Genomic DNA, 20,159 nt, shown 5'->3' with positions numbered 1-20,159 from the left:
CCCCCCGCCAGGCCCAGGGGCGTCTGGCTTCCGGGCTGGGTCCTGGCTCCTTTCCTCCAAGCCCTTCAGGCCTGAAGGCCCTGGTTCTCTTTGTGCCCTCCCCTCCCCCAAAGGCCGGACCCTGCGGTGGTTCCCTAGCTGGGTTTCTATTTCGGTCATTCTATTCTGCTTCCTGAAAATTCCACCGCCCGCCCGTAGCTCTAGGCGGAGATGTTCTCTTGCTGTTCCTTTTTTTCAAAAGCGATCTGTTGGCTGGCGGGTTGGCACTGAATGGCCGCCTCAGACTTGGCCGTGTGTCCGTGTGTCCCCAAGGGTGAGCAACAGGCCCGCAAGAGGCTCCAGGAGGAAAGGTGCTGGCAGAGACCACCGTGTGGCCTCAGTGCGATTTTAAAATAAATCGTTGACTCAGTCCCCGGGCAAATGGAGGGACTGTGACTATTTCAGAAGAAAGGAATCCATGTCCTTAGTTGTCAGTTACCTCCTGATGGAACCCCCAGAGCAGCTCTAATTGTTGGGGTACCTCATAATCCCAGGGTTGGGGTTAAGGTGTCACCATCTAAGACATAGCCCCTTTCATGAATAGCAGGCTAGAATAATGGTTAGGTGATGGAGGAGCCAGACGGCCACTTAGAAGCTGTGTGACCTTGGGAAAATTAGTCACCCTCTCTGAGCTGCATTTTCCCTGTTGGTAAAATGTGGAAACTGTATCATCTGCTTCACAGGGTTCTTGTGAGACAAACATTAAATGTGTACCCAGTGGTTCTTGGTATAAAGTGAGTGGTATAGACATGTTAGCTATCATCAGTTTTTGTTACAGTGAGTAGCTCACTGAGTCACTAACACTTCGGTAAGATTTAGTTGATCAGCTCCCAGATGGCCCAGGGGAAAGAATAAAAGCATAAAATGGGAGGGGTGTTGGAGGCCTTCTTGACCTAGTCCACATATTTTTTGAAGGCTAGCTGAAAAAGGTTTCCCAAAGTACTGACTAATCTATCTTATTTTTATTTTTTAAGATTTTATTTATTGAGAGAGGGAGAGACAGACAGAGAGAGTGAAGGGGGGGAGAGTCAGAGGGAGAAGCAGACTCCCTGGTGAGCAGGAAGCCCCGATGTGGGCCCTGATCCCGGAACTCTAGGATCAGGACCTGAGCTAAAGGCAGACGCCCAACCGACTAAGCCACCCAGGCACCCCCATCTTATTTTTATAAAACATTCTTCCCTTTTTCTTTTAAGGAGGCCCTACACCCAATGTGGGGCTCAGACTCAGGACCCTGAGATCAAGAGTCGCACGCTCCTCTGACTGGAGCCAGCCGGGCGTCCCCCCTTTCTTCTTTCTTTTAATGCACTGGGGCTAGTATGTGTCGTGCTGGCAAGTTGTTGTAAAATAAAGCAGTGAGAGCTGAGAAAGGGTGGAATTTTCATTTAGAAAGTCACTCTTTCCATAATAATAATAATAATAATAATAATAATAACAACAACAACAACAACAACACACCATAGACCCCCATTTATTGGGGGTTTATTCCATGTGTTTCAGGCTTCACGTGGATTCAGTGAACTGTCAGGTTGGTATTGTCACTGACCTCATCACCGTGAGGACTTGGGGTTCCCCTGGGCACACGGCCGAGGGGCGGGCAGTGGCGCCAGGGTCCCCTAACCCTGGGCTAGGTGAGACCTGGATCTCAGTGCAGGCACCTTGCTGAGGTGGGGCTGGAGTGGTCTCCCCGGCAATCTTGTCCTGTAGTCTCTGACAGTGGCCAGAGACCTCCCCACATGTGCACGGGCCCCGGATGTTGGGGAGAGCCCCCGGAAGCCGAGGAAGGGGAGACTGTTGAGAATCAGGACTTCCGATGTCTGCTGCAGAAATGATGTACCTGCTGCTGCTGACGGGGGGCGGATGTCTCCTTGCTGAAGCATTTTGGGTTGGAGGGCCCGGATGAAAGCTTCCATCAGTCTTGGGGGCCTCTGCTGGGTGCAGGCCCCGCATGTGGCCCCAGGGCTGTACAGCATAGGGCAGGGGTTCTCAGCTGGCCTGGGGGGTATCCTGCCTGGCGGGAGAAATTTGGCAATACCTGGGGACATTTTTGGTTGTCATGACTGGGAGAAGGGTGGGGGTGTTACTGGCATCTCATGGTTAGAGGCCAGGGGTGCTGCTGAACACCCCACAGCCCCCACACAAAAGAATTATCTCACCCTGAATGCTGCTGGTTCCGAGGTTGAGAATCCCTGGCCTGGTGCTGGATGGTGCTCTCAGGCCTGCCCGGGTTCAGGCTGTGGGACCTCGGGCAAGTTAATTCTTGTGTCTCAGGTTCCTTATCTGTAAAAGGGGGATACACGGTGCCCACCTCATAGGCGGTTGTGAGAATGGAATAATTCACTACATGTAATGTGCTTACCACAGTGCCTGGCATGTAAATTCTCAGTAAATGTTCTCTGCTTTCGTGGTTTATTATTATTAATGACTTAAGATCCCTATCTGCCTTCAGAGAGTTCAGTCTAGTAGAGAGACAGACAAATAAGCTATAACTGATAGACTTCATTATATGATTCTGTACGTTCTGGGAACACAGAAGAAGAGCTTCCTGATCCAGACTAGGGAATCAAGGAGGGCCTTTAGGAGGAGGTGGCCCAAGTGTATTCTTGATGGATGAATAATGGCTTGCTAGGAGAAGTGAGGATAGGAGGTTTGGAAGGGAGCTCTAGGCAAGGGGAACAGCATGTACAAAGACATGGAGGCACAGAGGACTTAGAACAGCAACCTCTGAATCCCCTGTCAGGGATTCTACCTTGTTCCTCTCTCTGAATACCGATGCCTTAAGTGTGGGCTAGCTATCTTCCACGGCAGATGAGATGGATTTTACGTGGTCCACTGATGAGTACATTGCATGCAACCAGCACTATCTTTTTTTGCAGTGATACTTTGCTTTGAATGAGTCTGAGGTAGAGTCTCAGTTAGGTGCTACTGTGTCTTTAACACCTTTCTTTCTAGCACTTGCCATTCCCTGCCCCCCATCTCCAGCCTTAAAAAAGGTAGGCTTACTGGGGTTGTGGAAATGTTCTACATCTTTATTGTGGTTGTGGTTACAAGGGTGTATAACATTTGGCAAAACTCATCGAACTCTACATAGTCAAAATCTGTACATATAAGTTCTACCTCAATAAAAAGAGAGCATTCAGGGGCAGAAAAAAGGGTGGGCCTCAGAGTAGAGCCTTTGGCCGGCCACAGTGTCTCGAATCTCGGATTTAGTAACTTTTATTTTTATTGTATTTTTACCCTACCTTCTATTTACGGAGGTGACACAGATTTTCCATTTGTGGTAGTGGTATAAAGTTTCCTTTTAAAATTAAAAAAGTACTGTGTGAGTGAATTTAAATATAGAAATATTAAATAATATTTACTGGTGGTACATGGATATCGCAAAGATCATGCACGGGGTAAAAAGAGCAAGATTTTTGGGAACCCTTCTGAAAATCTGGCGGTTCTAAGATGAAACTCATGTCACCCAGTGGCTGTGTGGGCGTGGCCGTGACCCCGAGGGGCTGGCTGTGAGGGGGACAGTTGTGTAAGGAGGGAGAGCTGAGAATCCTAGCTGCTTATAGAAATGTGTTCACGATGAGCCGTGCGTCTGGGATATTCGCTGTCAAACACCCAGAGAGCCGAGAATGGAATGATGATCGATTACCTTCACATTCCCTGCTTGCTGTGAAACTTTCAGAATCTTGAGAGGAAAAAGAAAACGGAAAAAACTCTGCTGCTTGGATTAATTAAAACCAGTGTAAATGCTTTGGATGCTTTTGCTCAGCAAACGGGCCTTTCTGTTTGGCATTGCTGCCAGCAAGTGTGAGTGATGTGTGTTTTCATGGCGGAGTTTCTGTGACTGTTCACGTCAGGCCTGAGGGGGTGTTTCTGATGAGATGTGATGCAGTTCATCTGATAAGGCCGGAATTTTTGCTAAGAGACTTTTTGTGGTTTGTTGTGCTGGTTCACAGGGTAGTGGATTATCAGAATGTTGTCTGATATGGATTTGATGTTGAACTCTCGCTAGATTAAAATTCTGCACTCTGTTACCTGCCAGGAAGGTGTGCGTGTGTGTGTGTGTATGCACATAGATACAAGTTGTGATCGATTGCCTCTTCATAAGAACTCAGGACCCTACACACCCCAGCTAGAAAAATCAAAGGATTTCACAGCCAGAAGTGACCAAGGAAACCGATCTAGTTTAGTGCTGTCCTATAAATGGGAAGGCTGAGACATAGAGCTGGTGGGGGACTTTTCCAAGGTCACACAGCTAGGTAGTGGCAAAGTAGGACTAGATCTCAATTTCCTGCTTCTGAAACGAGGGTGTCATTACCGTATATCCTGTCATGTCACCCCTATGCCCCACCACGTTTAAAATAAAATAAAACATGTTTCTTTTGGGAATTGTATTTCTTTTCTCGAGGTCATATAGAAATCAGTCCTTCTGCCATGCTTCTGCTGCCTGATTACTTAGTTGCCCTCCCTGGAGGAAGTCACTGTTACTGTAACTTCCAGAGAGAGCCTGTGTACGCAACCGCTATGTGTGTGTGTGTGTGTACCTGTGTATACATTCCTCTATCCTGTTTTTATACTGTGCATGCTGTATGTACCTTGCTTTTCTCCTTTGACACTGTATCTTGTCATTCCAGATCAATGCAGAAAGAACTTTTCCAACCCTTTATCTAGCAGCATTGTATCCCATTGTATGAACAAACCAGAATTCAGCCCATCCCCAACTGATAGACATTAGGTTGCTTCCAGTCTTCTGGGATGACAAACAGGGCATTTTTTTTTTTTTTTTTTTTTAAGATTTTATTTATTTGAGAGAGAGTGAGAGTAAAAGAGAGCACAAGCAGGGGGAGGGGCAAAGGAAGAGGGAGAAGCAGACTCCCTGCTGAGCAGGGAGCCTGATGCGGGACTCGATCCTAGGACCTTGGGATCATGACCTCAGTCAAAGGCAGATGCTTAACTGACTGAGCCACCCAGGTGCCCCCAAACAGGGCAGTATTAACTAATCTTAGGCACACTTCATTTGGCACATATGAGGGTTTAGCTGCAGGATAAATTTCTAAAGCAACATTGTTTGGTTCCAAAGATATGTGTGTTGGAATTTTGATAGATATTACCAAGTTACCCTCTGGAGGTTATATCTTTCTCCCTTTTGGTTTGGATATTAACATCTGCTAAAGCAACACTGTTTGGTTCCAAAGATACGTGTGTTGGAATTTTGATAGATATTACCAAGTTACCCTCTGGAGGTTATTATCTTTCTCCCTTTTGGTTTGGATATTAACATCTTTGAGTAGCAGTTTAAATATTTCATATAGACTTTTGTGAACTCACTTTAAAAAAAATTCATTCAGCCAACCAACACGTATTTTTTTTGGGGGGGGGGGGGGGGTCCTGTCCAAGTGCTAGGAATACATTAGGGGGTGAAAGAGTCCTCATAGAATTTCCTGTTGTAGGGGTGGAGCTGGAGGTTGGGAGAGAGGCAGGCAATAAACAACTAAATTCAGAATTACTTAATTGGAATTTTGGGAAGTGTATGGAGCAGAACAGAGAAGCGTGAGTGGGCTCTAATTTAGCCAAGGAGACCAGGAAGCCTTCCCCAGCACGTGACACTTTAGCTGAAGGAATGAGTAGTTTAGTCATGTAGAGAAGGGACTAAGGCACCACACACCTGGGTGTGGTGGGGGGAGGAGCTGTTGTGACAGAGGGAACGGCAAGTGCAAAGGTCCTGAGGCAGAAAAGGAGGTAGGTGCTTTCTAAGAACAGAAAGACAGCCAGTTTGGTTGGAGTCCAGGGAGAGATGTGGGAAGGCAGAGAGAGGTGAGGCCAGAGGTGGCAGGCTGGGCCTGGCCAGGCTGGCCTAGTTGAGGTTGTTCATCTTTACCCTAAGAGCTGTGGGAAGCCATTTCTGGGCTCTCGCCTGGGGTGGGGGCACCATCTGGACCTCATGAGATCAGCTCAGCTAAAGCAGGCAGCATGTAGTCCAGGATGGTCCAGAAAGGGCACCAGGAGGTTGAGGATCATCTGTGTAGCCACCTCGGCTCCCCAGGGCAAGGGCCCGTCACACAACTTTTAGAAGAGTTCCCATTTCTGGCTGGCTGGACCTTGGGCATGCTTCTTCTATTTGCTCACTCGTTCAGTAGACGTTTATGCACAGCCTATGCTAGGTGCCCGGCAAACAGTGCTGAGCCTCAGCAGATACGGTTCCAGAATGGTAGCATAGTGTCTGGTGCGTGGGTTGCAAACTTCTGTAAAGGGCCAGATGATCAATATTTTAGGTTTTGTGAGCCATAGACTGTCATAACTATCAACTCTACTATTGTAGTGCAAAAACAAGCCATAGACCATAGGTAAACAAATAGGTGCATGGGTGCATTCCTATAAAACTTTATCTACACACACAGTCTGTGGGCCGGATTTGGCCCAGGAGCTGCAGTTTGCCTGCCCCTGACCTATCAGGATGAGATTCCCTCAACACATAATACCAGATGTGTTGTGAGCTGGTAACAGGTGTTAGCAGAGAAAAGATGGCAGGGGAAAAGGGCAGATAATGAAAGACACGGGAAGAAATTAAGGGAAGCAGCCATGTGAAGATCTCGGGGGGTAGAGTTTCCAGCAGAATGAACAGCACTCAAGAACTTCAAGGCGGGAGCTACTTGAAGAATAGCGAAGGGGTTAGCAGGGCTGTTGCTGAGTCAGGGTGGGAAAAAGTGGGGAGGTACGAGTGGCGAGATGGGCCAGGGCTCAGGGACAAGTATGTTAAGGACTTTGGATCACATCTGGGGCAGCTTTTAAAGTTTTGCAGATGGGCGTTTCGAGAGGCTACTGCGCGGCGAACAGACTGGAGGGGGCGAGGGTAGAAGTGGGGAGCCCGGGGGGGGAGGTGAGTAGGTCCAGGTGAGAGAGGATGGCTCGTGGCTTAGGGCAGAGGGGTTGTGGTGGAGAAGGAGACACGCAAGCCTGTGGCTTATGTTTTGACTGTAGGGCCATCAGGATTTGCTGTGGATTGGATGTAAGGTGTGTGAAAGAGGGGAGTCAGGCTGACCCACGCCCTGACAGGGCGCTGGATGAGGGTCAGGGTGGCGGGGAAGAACAGCTCCTTCCCTCCTCACTAAACCCGCTCTCCAGCATGGGTCCTTTCGAGGTTGCAGCCGAAGGCCGCTACTAAAGAAAAATGAGATCTTTCTGCACCCCCTGTTTTCAATAGCTTGAGAGACTACAGAACCATGGCTCTGCCTTTTGAGGGCCAAGGGGCTTGTCGGTGGGATTTCTCATCTTGCAAATTCTGTGTCTTTGGGTGAATCTCGTCCCCTCCCTGGGCCCCAGCTTCCCCATCTGTAAAATGGCACAAGATGAGATGTGACTCAGGAGTCCTTATTCTAAATTAAGCCAGTATTTACACAAGGGTGTGAAAGGCTGGGATTTGAACCCAGAGCCCCTTGGACGCCAGAGCTGGTGCAGTCTCCCCCTGCGTCCTGTGGCCGTACCATATATGCAGAATGATGACGTAAGCCAGGTCAGTGGTTTCTAAACTGTGGGTCATGACCCACTGGTGGGCCAGGAAATCTGTCGAATAAGTTATGACCAGCATTTAAGCCAAATAGCCCCAGATAAGAGGAAAGAGAAGAGTGTATTGTATGTAGCAGGGTAAGTATTGTTTCGTGAAGCTTTTGTTTCAGTCTCCAGTAAATACTGTGTGAGCTGAGTTGTGAAATGAAATGAATCTCTCCCAAGGGTTCCACAGAACCACAAGTTTGGAGACCACGGGCCCAGCGCGTCCCGCATGGCTTGGATGAGCTGTGCTCTGTGCACCTGCGCTAAAATCTTTCCGCTTTGGTCTCGCTCTTCGAGGAATCTGGGATGAAGTGGCCTCCCTTTCCTCTGGCGAGGGAAGGAGGCTCCAGCTTGGGGTTTGGTGTGGTGGGGATTAGAAAAAACAAAAACAAACAAACAAACAAACAAAAAAACCAGGAGACAAAACCCAACCTGTGATTGCTCTGCACGGGAGTTCTGTTTTAGAGGCTTAAAAGACCCCTCCCTCCCCCCTTCTCTTTCCAGAAGAACCGAATGCACATAAGGTCGCCAGCCCACCCTCCGGACTCGCATATCCCGATGAAGTCCTGGACTATGGCCTCAAGCCATACAGCCCCCTCCCCAGTCTCCCCGGCGAGCCCCCCGGCCGATTCGGAGAGCCCGATAGGGTAGGGCCGCAGAACTTTCTGAGCCCGGCGGCCAAGCCAGCGGGGGCCTCGGGCCTGAGCCCTCGGATCGAGATCACTCCATCTCACGAACTGATGCAGGCAGGGGGGCCCCTCCGCGGGAGAGACACTGGCCTGCTGGGGGAGCAGCCGGCCCTGGCCGGCGCGGCCGCCAGCCCGCGGTTCACGCTGCCCGTCCCCGGCTTCGAGGGCTACCGCGAGCCGCTTTGCTTGAGCCCGGCTAGTAGCGGGTCCTCTGCCAGCTTCATTTCCGACACCTTCTCCCCCTGCACCTCGCCCTGCGTCTCGCCCAATAACGGCGGGCCCGACGACCTGTGTCCCCACTTTCAAAACATCCCTGCTCATTATTCCCCCAGAACCTCGCCAATAATGTCACCTCGAACCAGCCTCGCTGAGGACAGCTGCCTGGGCCGCCACTCGCCCGTGCCCCGTCCGGCCTCCCGCTCCTCGTCGCCTGGTGCCAAGCGGAGGCATTCGTGTGCCGGGGCCTTGGTTGCCCCGCTGCCCGGAGCCTCACCCCAGCGCTCCCGGAGCCCCTCGCCGCAGCCCCAGGACGACGGTGCCCCCGCTGGGTACCCCCCCACGGCTGGCTCTGCCGTCCTCATGGATGCCCTGAACAGCCTCGCCGCGGACTCGCCCTGTGGCATCCCCCCCAAGATGTGGAAGACGAGCCCGGACCCGTCGCCGGTGTCCGCCGCCCCACCCAAGGCCGGCCTGCCCCGCCACATCTACCCGGCCATGGAGTTCCTGGGGCCCTGCGAGCAGGAGGAGGGGAGGAGCTCAGCCCCCGAGTCCATCTTGCTGGTGCCGCCCACCTGGCCCAAGCAGCTGGTGCCTGCTATTCCCATCTGCAGGTGAGCGGGCCTGGGAAGCGGTGTGGTCCACGGTTTACTTTTAGGGGACTTTTTCTGGTTAGGGGGCGCTAGACAGAGTTCACGTCCTGGCTCTCGGCTTATTGCCTGTGAGGCCCTGGCAAGGAAGTTAAATTCTCCGAGCTGTGGTTTCCCCATCTGTAAAATGGGCCTGAGGGTACCTAACTCACCGGGTGGTGGTCCTGACGATGCAAGCGATCGCTGGTAGGGCACCTGGCTGATTCATTTCATTCACGGAACGGGTGTTTATCAGACACCTGCTTTGGGCCAGGCACGCACTGTTATAGGTGTTGGGGAGCCGGCGGTGAACAAAATGGGCAAAAATTCCTGTATTCAGGGAGCTGACATTCTGGGAAGCACGGAGCAAGCCTTAATGTGTGGAATTCACAGTCCTCTTATAAGAGGACTTGATGATTGTTGGTATCTGCTAGGGCCTCTGTACTGTGGTCAGTGATCCGGAGGTCCTAAAAAAAGAAAGTGTGAGCCCTAATCCTCAAGGAGCTTAAAATAGTGGTAAGCTGAAGAGATGCATGTAGATGGTCTGTAGGGTCTGTCGGTTCTGGATCTGAGTCCTGGTTCTGCCGCTTACCGGCTGTGTGATCTGGTGCTGCCCTCATGCTGTGCCCGTGGCAGGCATCACTAATCACGCCGGCCCTCTTTCTCACTGAGCACCTTTTTGATGCCATTCCCAGGGCAGGCATTACTAATCATTCAGGACCCCCTTTCCCACTGAGCACAACACTAAACCTTGGCTCATTCCCTATGGGATGAGGATAATAATAGTCCCACCTCAGTATGGTTTTTTGGTTTTTGTTTTTTTTTGCAAGGATTGGGTGAGAGGATATATATCAAATTCTTGGCATGGAGCCTGCACAAAGTAAGAATGCAAAAAAAAAAAAAGGGGGGGGTGGACAGCCATTATTTTTATAGGAGAATTGTCTTATTATTATGGGGGAGGCACTTTAGAGAGTGCTTTCTCATCAATGAGACTTGTCCTAGGAGATTGAGCTCCCAATGGTTGTTAGAGGAATGACAGTTGACAGTGATAATCACCAGTATTTAAGGATGCTTGCTGTGTGCCAGGCATGATCCTAAGTATTCTGTATGTACTATTTCATTCTTATATAAACCTGGCTGGTATTATTTTTTATTTTTAAAAGATTTTATTTATTTCAGAGAGAGAGAGAGTGTGTGTGCACAAGCAGGGGAGAAGGGCAGAGGGAGAGAGAGAGGCAGACTTCCCGCTGAGCAGGGAGCCCGATGCAGGGCTCGATCCCAGGACCCTGGGATCGTGACCTGAGCCGAAGGCAGACGCTTAACGACTGAGCCACCCAGGCGCCCTGTAGGTTCTTTTTTAAAAAATTTTATTTATTGTATTTATTTTTATTATTTTTTAAAGATTTTATTTATTTGAGAGAGAGAGGAAGCGCATGAGCAGGGGGAGGGGCAGAGGGAGAGGGAGAAGCAGACTCCCCTCTGAGCAGGGAGCCTGATGTGGGGCTTGATCCCAGGACCCTGGGATCATGACCTGAGCTGAATGAAGGCAGATGCTTAACCGACTGAGCCACCCAGGCGCCTCTATTCTTTTTTTTTTTTTTAAGATTTGTTTATTTATTTTATTTTATTTTTTTAAAAGATTTTATTTATTTATTTGAGAGAGAGAATGAGAGAGAGAGCACATGAGAGGGGGGAGGGTCAGAGGGAGAAGCAGACCCCCTGCTGAGCAGGGAGCCCAATATGGGACTCGATCCCGGGACTCCAGGATCATGACCTGAGCCGAAGGCAGTCGCTTAACCAACTGAGCCACCCAGGTGCCCTGTTCATTTATTTTAGAGTAGGGGAAGGGGCAGAGGGAGAGAATCTTCAAGTAGACTCCCCGCTGAGCAGGGAACCCCTCGTGGGGCTCCATCCCAAGACCTCACGAGATCATGACCTGAGCTGAAACCAAGAATCGGATGCTCAACTGACTGAGCCACCCAGGTGCCCTGAGGCCCTAGATTCTTCAAAGCATGTTTGTTTTTAGCAAATGGAAACTTTTTTTTTTTTTTGGCAAATATTAAATTGAATACCAAAACAGATTGTGGTAGAGCTGTTTCGACTGACGGGATGAGAGTAGACAAGAGCTCTGTCCACCGGGCCTTGCTTATTCCACCCACAGACCGACCTGGACCACGGGGAGCTTCAGTCTGGCCCCTCCTCCAGAACAGTTCTGAGAACACTGGTGCCATGATAGGTTGATTGTGTTCCTTAAAAAAGGAGTTTCTGAGTTTAACAGAGTTAAACAGATATCTTGATGCAGGGGCCACTCCCAGCTGTGGACAGAACAGGCAGTGATTTCAAAGGCCATTTGGCCATGGAGTTACGAGTTCTGTGACCAAAGTTGTATGGAGCCACCTTAGGAAATGCTGATTAAGGCCAACCCTGGTTCAGGTTGAGAAACCTAGGTTTGGCGAGGTGAGGGGACATGCCCAGGCTCACCCAGCTGGTTAATGACTGCGTTGGAAACTTAGAACCTCAGGTTCTTGACTCCTCCTTGTTCTCTCTGCTACAGATCAGTCTCCAGAATGTGATTCATGTAATGACTGAGATTGGAGAAGAACATTGGCTCAGTCATTAAGTGTCTGCCTTCGGCTCAGGTCATGATCCCAGGGTCCTGGGATCGAGCCCCACATCAGGCTCCCTTGTTCCTTGGGAAGCCTGCTTCTCCCTCTCCCACTCCCCCTGCTTGTGTTCCCTCTCTTGCTGTGTCTCACTCTGTCAAATAAATAAATAAAATCTTAGGGAAAAAAAAAAAGAAAAAAAAATAGGATCATGCTGCATATGTCTGAGACTTTACTGTTTATAAAGACTTTATCATTTCTCCTTCCATCTCCATTCTGTGGCTGGATCTGAATGCTAGTAGCTCTGAATGCTAGTAGAGTACTTTAGACCCTACAAGTGCTAGCTTGTGCCAGCCGAGGAGATATTTGTAAGAATTTTCTGTGAGATAGAGAGGATAGGGTGTTCAGGGAAGTCTCATGATAATATTTGTCCCAGGGTGTGCAGAGCAGAGGGCTGAAATTCACCTGCAGCATTTCACATTGGCTCTGATGGTCTAATTCTTAAGATTGTAATGAAGTCATCAAAGACTTATTCTGGAACCAAGGAAAATTTGAAGTTGATACTTAGAGGTATCCCACTGGATCTTCTACTCCTTGATTTTTTTTTTTTTTTGATACTTCAAAAGATAATATAGGGGTGAAGTGATTTTTTTATGAGCTTTATTTTGCAAACTTAAAAAAATTTCACTTGCATACGTAATGCGAGTACAAGTATTTGACACACACAGCATCTTGGCTGCAGGCAGAAGCTGAAGGCATGTTGGCATTGAAACTAAGGTGGACACTAAGGATAAGGGGGGCTTCGGGAGGCAACTAGTTGCAAAGAAGAGCTGGAGCTTTGCTTGCATAGTGAGGATGTAATTTTAAGTTGGATTGTATGGTCAAGTTGGGCTCTAGCAGTGATGGAGTTCATGGGGTGCCACTCCCCCGCATCTCCCCTTGGTACTGCTGTGATGGAGAAGGGATGGAATTGGTTTCATTGCAAATGCTTAACTAAGTCCAGTTGATAATGTCAGCTTTTAGCAGCTCTGGGCTTGTTTAGTGGAAAAGAAGGTGTTGATTAGATTAACGATTGGTGCCATATGTGCAAAATCAGGACACAGTGACACAAATCCATGTATTTGCAACTTTGAAGCTACTTTAATTTTTTTAAAAAAGATTTTCCTTATTTGAGAGAGTGAGAGAGAGAGCATGAGAGTAGGGAGAGGGAGAAGCAGACTCCCCACTGAGCAGGGAGCCTGATGCAGGACTCAATTGTGGGACTCCAGGATCATGACCTGAGCCAAAGCTGATGCTTAACAGACTGAGCCACCCAGGTGCCCCTGAAACTACTTTAAATATAAGGGCTTCTTTGAAATAAAACTGCTCATTTATTCATTCATGTATCCATCCAGCCATCTACCCATCTACCCACTGAATAGTCACTGAGAACCTATCAAATGTCAGGTATTGCTCTAGAGTCATTCTATAAGTGAGAGATTTTCTTGGCCCTATTTTAAATAAATTAGTAAGATAAGAGGTAGTGTAGACATGTGCATGGAGCACTGGACCGAGAGTCAAGACATATAAGTTGCGGCCTTGGCGTGTCTTGCTTTGTAATCTTGGGGAAATGTCTATGTTCTCTGAGGCTCTGAAGGAATAGTTTAGATAGATCATTAAGGCCTCAGTCAACTCTTAAATGACATAATTCTAACCATATATCAAGTACCTGTTGGATGTGCTGGGTAGGTTTAAGATTCTATAGGGGGGTGCCTGGGTGGCTCAGTCATTAAGTGTCTGCCTTCGGCTCAGGTCATGATCCCAGGGTCCTGGGATCGAGCCCCGCATCGGGCTCCCTGCTCCACGGGAAGCCTGCTTCTCCCTCTCCCACTCCCCCTGCTTGTGTTCCCTCTCTCACTCTCTCTTTGTCAAATAAATAAATAAAATCTTAAAAAAAAAAAAAAAGATTCTATAGGAAAATAAAACTTAAGGCATGTCATTACAACTTCAGATGTAAAGGCATATATATCTAATACTATAACCACAAGTAATTTAGATTGTCTATAGGAGATAATTATTTATTTGAAATATGCACTATATATAAGGAAACATAATTATAGCCTAATATTTATTTGAGGAGTTATTGCGCTAAGCTCTTTATATGATCTCAGTATCCCCATTTCTTAGTTGAGGAAACTAAGGCCTAGGGAGGGGAGGCATCTGCTCAAAGTAGTTAGAGGTGGAGCTTGGACTTAAACTTGGGTGGATAACTCCAGTCATGTTCTTGACCTTTACTCTTCCTTTAAATTTAGGGGTCTCTAAATTTAGCCACATCTCTATGGTTAGATGTTCTATACTTGCTGTGATAAGCAATGGCTATGAGTGGAAATGGTCTCTCCCTAGAATTAGCTTTTAATTGAAAGCATTGGACTTGGAAATAAGAGCTGATATAACCCTCCAGTGCCATCTGGTCCATTTGTTATGTTATTATAAGACACTGAAGATAGAGGAGGTGAGGTTACTTGCCTAAACTAACATGGCGCATTAGTGACACACATGGGCCCCTGACTTCCACTTCAGTGTACCTTCTCCCACACTTATTCCTTTGGAATGGGAGAACATTCTGGGAAAAGGGTGATTTTTAGAGGTAGGAGGTGGTACTCTTCAAAATTCCTAGAGGAAAAGAAGTTATAGCAGTTAGAAATATGCTAGAATTCACGTGTCATGAAGTTAGCTTCATAAATGGAGATGTCAGTCACACTGTTGTCATCAAAGATGGAAGAGAAAACCAAGAAAAAGATCTCTACCTTGTGAAGTGTCCTACCTATCCTTTCTGAGAAATATGTGCTTTCCAACAGCCAGTATTTTACTCCTATACTCACTGGACATGATTTTTCCAGAAAAGGGGCCATTTACATTTATTGTACAGGTTGACAAGTCCTGATTTCTCGTATACATGACTGATTCTGTTTCCTCCTTCAGCATCCCAGTGACCGCATCCCTCCCTCCGCTTGAGTGGCCACTGTCCCACCAGTCGGGCTCCTATGAGCTGCGGATTGAGGTGCAGCCCAAACCACATCACCGGGCCCACTATGAGACCGAAGGCAGCCGAGGGGCTGTCAAAGCTCCAACTGGTGGCCACCCTGTCGTTCAGGTACGGACTTGAATTCTTTTCCTTTTGGTGTCCTTCATTTGCCAGTAGGTGAGCTACTTCTGCTCAGCCACTGCCTGTTGCTTGTTGGGTTGTGGTATGTGTCTCAGCCTCTTATTTGTCTGACGGATGGGAAAACTTGAGATGGAATTAGTATCAGAAGCTGGTCCAGTTACTCAGAGGCTAGAGGAGAAAGTCTTCCTGAGCTGGATAAGGATAGAAATGATATTCTTGCTCAAGCTACTTCTTCCCTTCTCTTTCTGATGGAAAAATTGCTGGATTTTGCAGAGATTTGTGTATTGACAGAAGGTTTCTGCAACCATTATTTTGTGCCTAAATTTCAGATGTGAGTCCACTGAGAAAATTCCATACACTCTTGTAAAATATAGAAAACTAGGGAGAAAATTAAAATTACACATAAAATAACTATTAGCATTTTATATATTTATTGTTGCCTTTTCTATTCACAAACATGGCAATGTCTATTAATGTACTTTTATATGCTTTATGTTACAGTGGTTAGTACTCTGCTATTTTTTATATTATACCATGAACATTTCCTCCTGTTTTTTTCTTAATCATTATCTTTTTGTCTGTGGCTTTTGATTTAACCTCAGACTTTTTTTTTCCAAATAAGTAGAGACATGTGCATTTTTCTGCAAAATAGAGTTGAAATTATCTTTCTTAATTGTGTAATCTGTTCAACCCGAGACTGCTGATTGGTGCTCACCAACCAACTCAATTAAGCAGAACCTTCAATACATATAAATTTACCTTTTATTTGTATTTACCTTAAAGTGGATGTCTTCTATGATAAGAATTATATGATGTGTTAGAACGCTCTAGAGAGGTTAACAATGCAGATGCCTAAGCATCACCTGAGACTACTTAATGAGAAACTATATGAGTAGAACTCAGACAAACAAAAAACACAAACCCCCAAACCCTGAAATCTCCACAGGTGCTTTCAGTGTATACACCTGGTTAACGAATTTTATGATAATATTAGGAACTTATAAATCCTGACAGTTGCTTTTTCTAGAGCTGACATCGTAGCTATTTTGGGATCTGTGTCTATTCCTTGCTTCTTTTCCTTGACTATGAGCCACACTTTCCTCTTTCTTTGCATGTCTAGTAATTGTTGATTATCTTCTGATGTTGGGATGATAATATGTATACTGGATATTATAAAGACTCTGGATTTTGTTATCTTCCGTGGAAGGCAGTTCAGTAACGGGCTGATCACTGTGAACTTGTGTGGACTTGAGTTTACATTTTGTGAGGGTAGACCTGTGGGAAGCCCGAGATGTTTCCTGTGCTCCCTCCTGCATCGATTTCGTTGAGACCTGGTTTTAGATTCTGTCAGGGCAGGTCTGGGGAAGCCTTTCTCTAAGGTGTACCCTTATTTCTAAGGCATAACCTTTTCGGATGCTTGGTGGGGGAGGTGACTCCACGCTGGTGGTATGGAAGCTGTCCTCAGGTGGAGAGCTAGAGTGAATGTATGCTCAGCTCCTGTGTTTCCTTTTCCCCAGTGACCACAGTCTTATGCTGCCTGCCATCTAACGCCTGACAACAGTTGCCTTGTTTAGGTTTGTCCTGACTTAACGGTTGTTGATGGTGGGAGGGCTGGTCTGGTACCATTTACTCTGTCATGCATGAAAATGGCTTTTTTTTGGGAAAGGAAGTCTTTATGTGATTATTGATCTAGGCTTATTGATTCTAGGAGGGGACTTCCGGCTCGGAGGGTGGCGTTAGTCTGTGGATTGGAATCAGAGCCTTTAGTAGTGATAGAAAAACTCAAGGCAGATTAGAAGGGGGATTTAGGGGCTTGTCTGAGGAGGTTACTATTGCAAAAGCAGGCCAGGAGACTCGGGAAGAAGCTAGGCTTGAGAATGGTCCCAAATGTACTTCTTTGTTCAGTCAACCCATTCAACAAATGGATTCATTCTGCAAGTATATGTTGAGCCCCTTCTTTTTGCCATATGCTGGTTTTTTTTTTTATAAGTTTTGTTTTTTTTTTTAAAGATTTTATTTATTTGGGAGAGAATGAGAGACAGAGAGCACGAGAGGGAAGAGGGCAGAGGGAGAAGCAGACCCCTTGCTGAGCAGGGAGCCCGATGCGGGACTCGATCCCGGGTCTCCAGGATCATGACCTGAGCCGAAGGCAGTCGCTTAACCGACTGAGCCACCCAGGCGCCCCCCATATGCTGTTTTTGATACTAAAATACAATGAATAAAAAAGAAGTTATGCTCTCTTTCTTAATGGAGCTTATGGTCTAGGGTGAAAGAGTTATTGACTAAATAGTCATAAATGATAAAAGTACAAAAGGTGACAAGAAGCATGAAGGAAAAGAACATGAGGTTCTGGACGTGTAAAATGGAGGAGCCAATGAAAACAAGGGAAGTACATCTGCTAAGATTTCCCTGAGAAGGAGCCTGGTGCTGAGAATGCATCAGGGGAACAGCACGTGCAAGGGCCCGGAGGTAGAAGGAAGCAGAGAGAACCACGTCAGAGGAATGAAGGAGGCCAGTGTAACCGGAGCAGGAAGCCAGAGGGAGGGGGAGAGAGGTAGGCAGGGGCCAGAGCATGCAGGGCCTGGGTAGCCAGGGGGGTAGAGTTTGGCTTTATCCTGAGATATGAGAAGCAGGAAAGAAACATGATCTGATTTAGGCTTTGATAAGACCCGGCTCTGATTGCTCCATTGGAGTAGGTAGGAGCTGAGATCAGGAGAGAGTTAGCAGGCTCTGTTCATGGTCTCTGTCCTCTCAGGGCTGTGCGGTATCTCCAGTCTCTGATCACTCATCATACGTGGGTTGAGCACTGCTGTGTAGGAGGCATAGTTCTAGATTCTGAGATATGGTATGAACAAAACAGCGAGAAATCCTCGGCCTCATGAGCTTACAGTTCAGCAAAATGATAATAATAGTGGTTAACATTCAGCATGCATTTACTGTGGACTAGACCCTCTTCCAAGTGCTGTATGTGCTGACTTATTCAATCCTCAAAGGAGCCTTAGGAAGCAGGTTACAGTTAGGTCAAGGACATGTCAAGGAACTTGTTCAGGGTCATAGCTGTCCAGTGGGCCTGGGATTTGGACCCCCAGGTCCTGCTACACAGTGTTCCTGATTTTTCATGTCTCTCTGCAGACCATCTTTCCTTGACTTCTTACTCTTACGAGGCTGAGAAAGCCCGGTGGAAAACTGCCCACACCTCTTGCCTATCAGTTTTATGTGTTGTCCCGGCACCAGCTCATTGGGGCCCAAATGGCGATTTTTTAGGGAGATTCTAATTGGCCCCAGTTGGGAAGGCCCACTGGTTTAGGTGGCTTGGCCAGTGAGGTTAGACCATGTGCAATGGTAGGCTCTGCTCACCCTTTCATCTAGGGCCGGGGCCATGGAAAGTTCCAGAGAAGGGAATGAGTGGGATGTACAGTTCAAAAGACCCTGCTGAACTGTGCTTGAAGTTCATGCCCCTCCTTCTGACAGCCCCCAAGGATCCATCCCTCTTCTTGCTTGTAACTTTGAAAAACCCAGTGCCTGACTTAAAAGTTTGTAGCCACATTCTCTAAAGATACAAAGTGAAGTATTTAAAAAAAAAACATTTGAATAGATTGTGTTCTCTTCAAAATGCAATGTGCTAACCACTGATTTTTTTAGCATAGTAAATCAGTTTTTAGAAAACTTCTTTGAAAAATGAAGTGAAGAGGGGACTTAAGACAAGTGTTCTTACCCCTTAGGTAGGAGTGAAAACCCCTTTTGAAATCTGGAGGGTTGCCCTTTCGTTCCCAGAAAAGCAGCGAAGCCCTGTTTTGTACCTTGCCTAGATACTTCTGCTGGTTTCTCTCTTGATCTGTCTCTCTTTATCTCTACATCTGTTTCTATTTCTGTACTGTACCATGGCTCCTTCCCCCCCTCAATGATTGGTCCCCAACCTTCTCTTTTTTATTTACCACACTATAAAACTTCATTTTTTTGGTATGCCTCATGGTTTTAGGCTCCTCTTTATATGAAAATAAAATGAGCACAAGATCATTTCATTCTTTCTTTACATAGAAAATTAAAAACTTAGGGGCACCTGGGTGGCTCAGTTGGTTAAGCGACTGCCTTCGGCTCAGGTCATGATCCTCGAGTCCCAGGATCAAGTCCCGCATCGGGCTCCCTGCTCAGCAGGGAGACTGCTTCTCCCTCTGACCCTCCCCCATCTCATGCTCTCTCTCTATCTCATTCTCTCTCAAATAAATAAATAAAATCTTTAAAAAAAAAAAGAAAATTAAAAATTTAAGCACGGGCCACCTTTAGCTGGTTTTGTTTTGTATGTCCCTTAGCCTTGGAGGAAAGTTTGCTCCAAACCTTAAATGCTTTCAGATCTCATGACTCCTTCATTTGGCAAATATTTTGTTGAGGACTTGCTGTGTGCCAGGCACTGTGCTAAGTGCTGATAATATGATGATGGGGGAGATAAATACAGTTTCTGCCCTGACGGAGCTCAGGGAGTGCTGGAGATACAAAGTCAACCAGAATGGTTTGGTGTGACCATTGCTGAGATGTGGGTGAGTCCAGGAGGCAGAGGACTGCAATCTGGAATGACACCTGGACTCTAGGGCAAGACAAGATGACTGATTAGGAGCCTATCTGTTGGATTTACAATGTGGGGGTAACTACTTCAACAGAACCAACCATGCCAAGAGAGTACTTGGAAGATCTGCTGTAGAAGGGAGTCTTGCTGAGGATGTGACTTATCAACTGGGACCTAGAGCAGGTGACAGAGCCAGCAAAGAGGAGTGATGCCCTTCCTCTCTCTGTTTCTCTAGCTCTCTGGGTAGGGGTGGGCGAGTGTTCCTTGCACAAGGTACAGCGTGTGCAAAGGTCCCGAGGCAGGGAGCAACTTGGTGTGTCTGAGGAACTGAAGGAGGGCCAGTGTCACTTGAGTTTAGCTTGGGGGGTGATGGGTTGGCAGGACCATGCTGTGCAGGACTCATTAACCAAGGGGAGGACCTTGAGTTTTATTCCAGGGGAAGGGGAAGGGAGTGACGAATTTTGAGTAGAGGAAGAAGGTGATTCTAATTTATTATTTCTAGGATCATTTGGGCTTCTTTCTAGGGAGTGGGTTAGAAGGGGTAAGGGAGGAAGCAGGGTGATGAATTTGACTGATTGGGGCAGGGGCCAGGTGAAGATCAAGCTGAGGAGGACAAGGGGGCAGTGGGAGGGGAGGGGTGGGGAGGGACTCTATGGTGTGACCTTCAAGACTCAGTTGCTGGCTTCCATATGGGAGGGGAAGGGCACCTGGGTACAGGATGGTGTCACGTGCCAC

General features: G+C 47.3%; 1 protein-coding gene across 1 annotated transcript in view; it reads left to right on the top strand.

The window, feature by feature from the left end:
- The window catches only part of NFATC2 (nuclear factor of activated T cells 2), a 137,152-nt gene that overhangs the window by 10,687 nt on the left and 106,306 nt on the right, over positions 1-20,159 (top strand). The window contains exons 2-3 of the mRNA XM_021685886.1: positions 8,086-9,100; positions 14,680-14,851. Coding sequence (XP_021541561.1) covers positions 8,086-9,100; positions 14,680-14,851 — 1,187 coding nt within the window. The remainder of the gene's footprint in view (positions 1-8,085; positions 9,101-14,679; positions 14,852-20,159) is intronic.

Source organism: Neomonachus schauinslandi, chromosome 10 (assembly GCF_002201575.2).
Source record: "Neomonachus schauinslandi chromosome 10, ASM220157v2, whole genome shotgun sequence".
In the NCBI taxonomy this organism is placed as follows: domain Eukaryota; kingdom Metazoa; phylum Chordata; class Mammalia; order Carnivora; family Phocidae; genus Neomonachus; species Neomonachus schauinslandi.
Note: the sequence above shows the minus strand (reverse complement) of the source record. Positions and strands in the feature narration are given on the sequence as shown.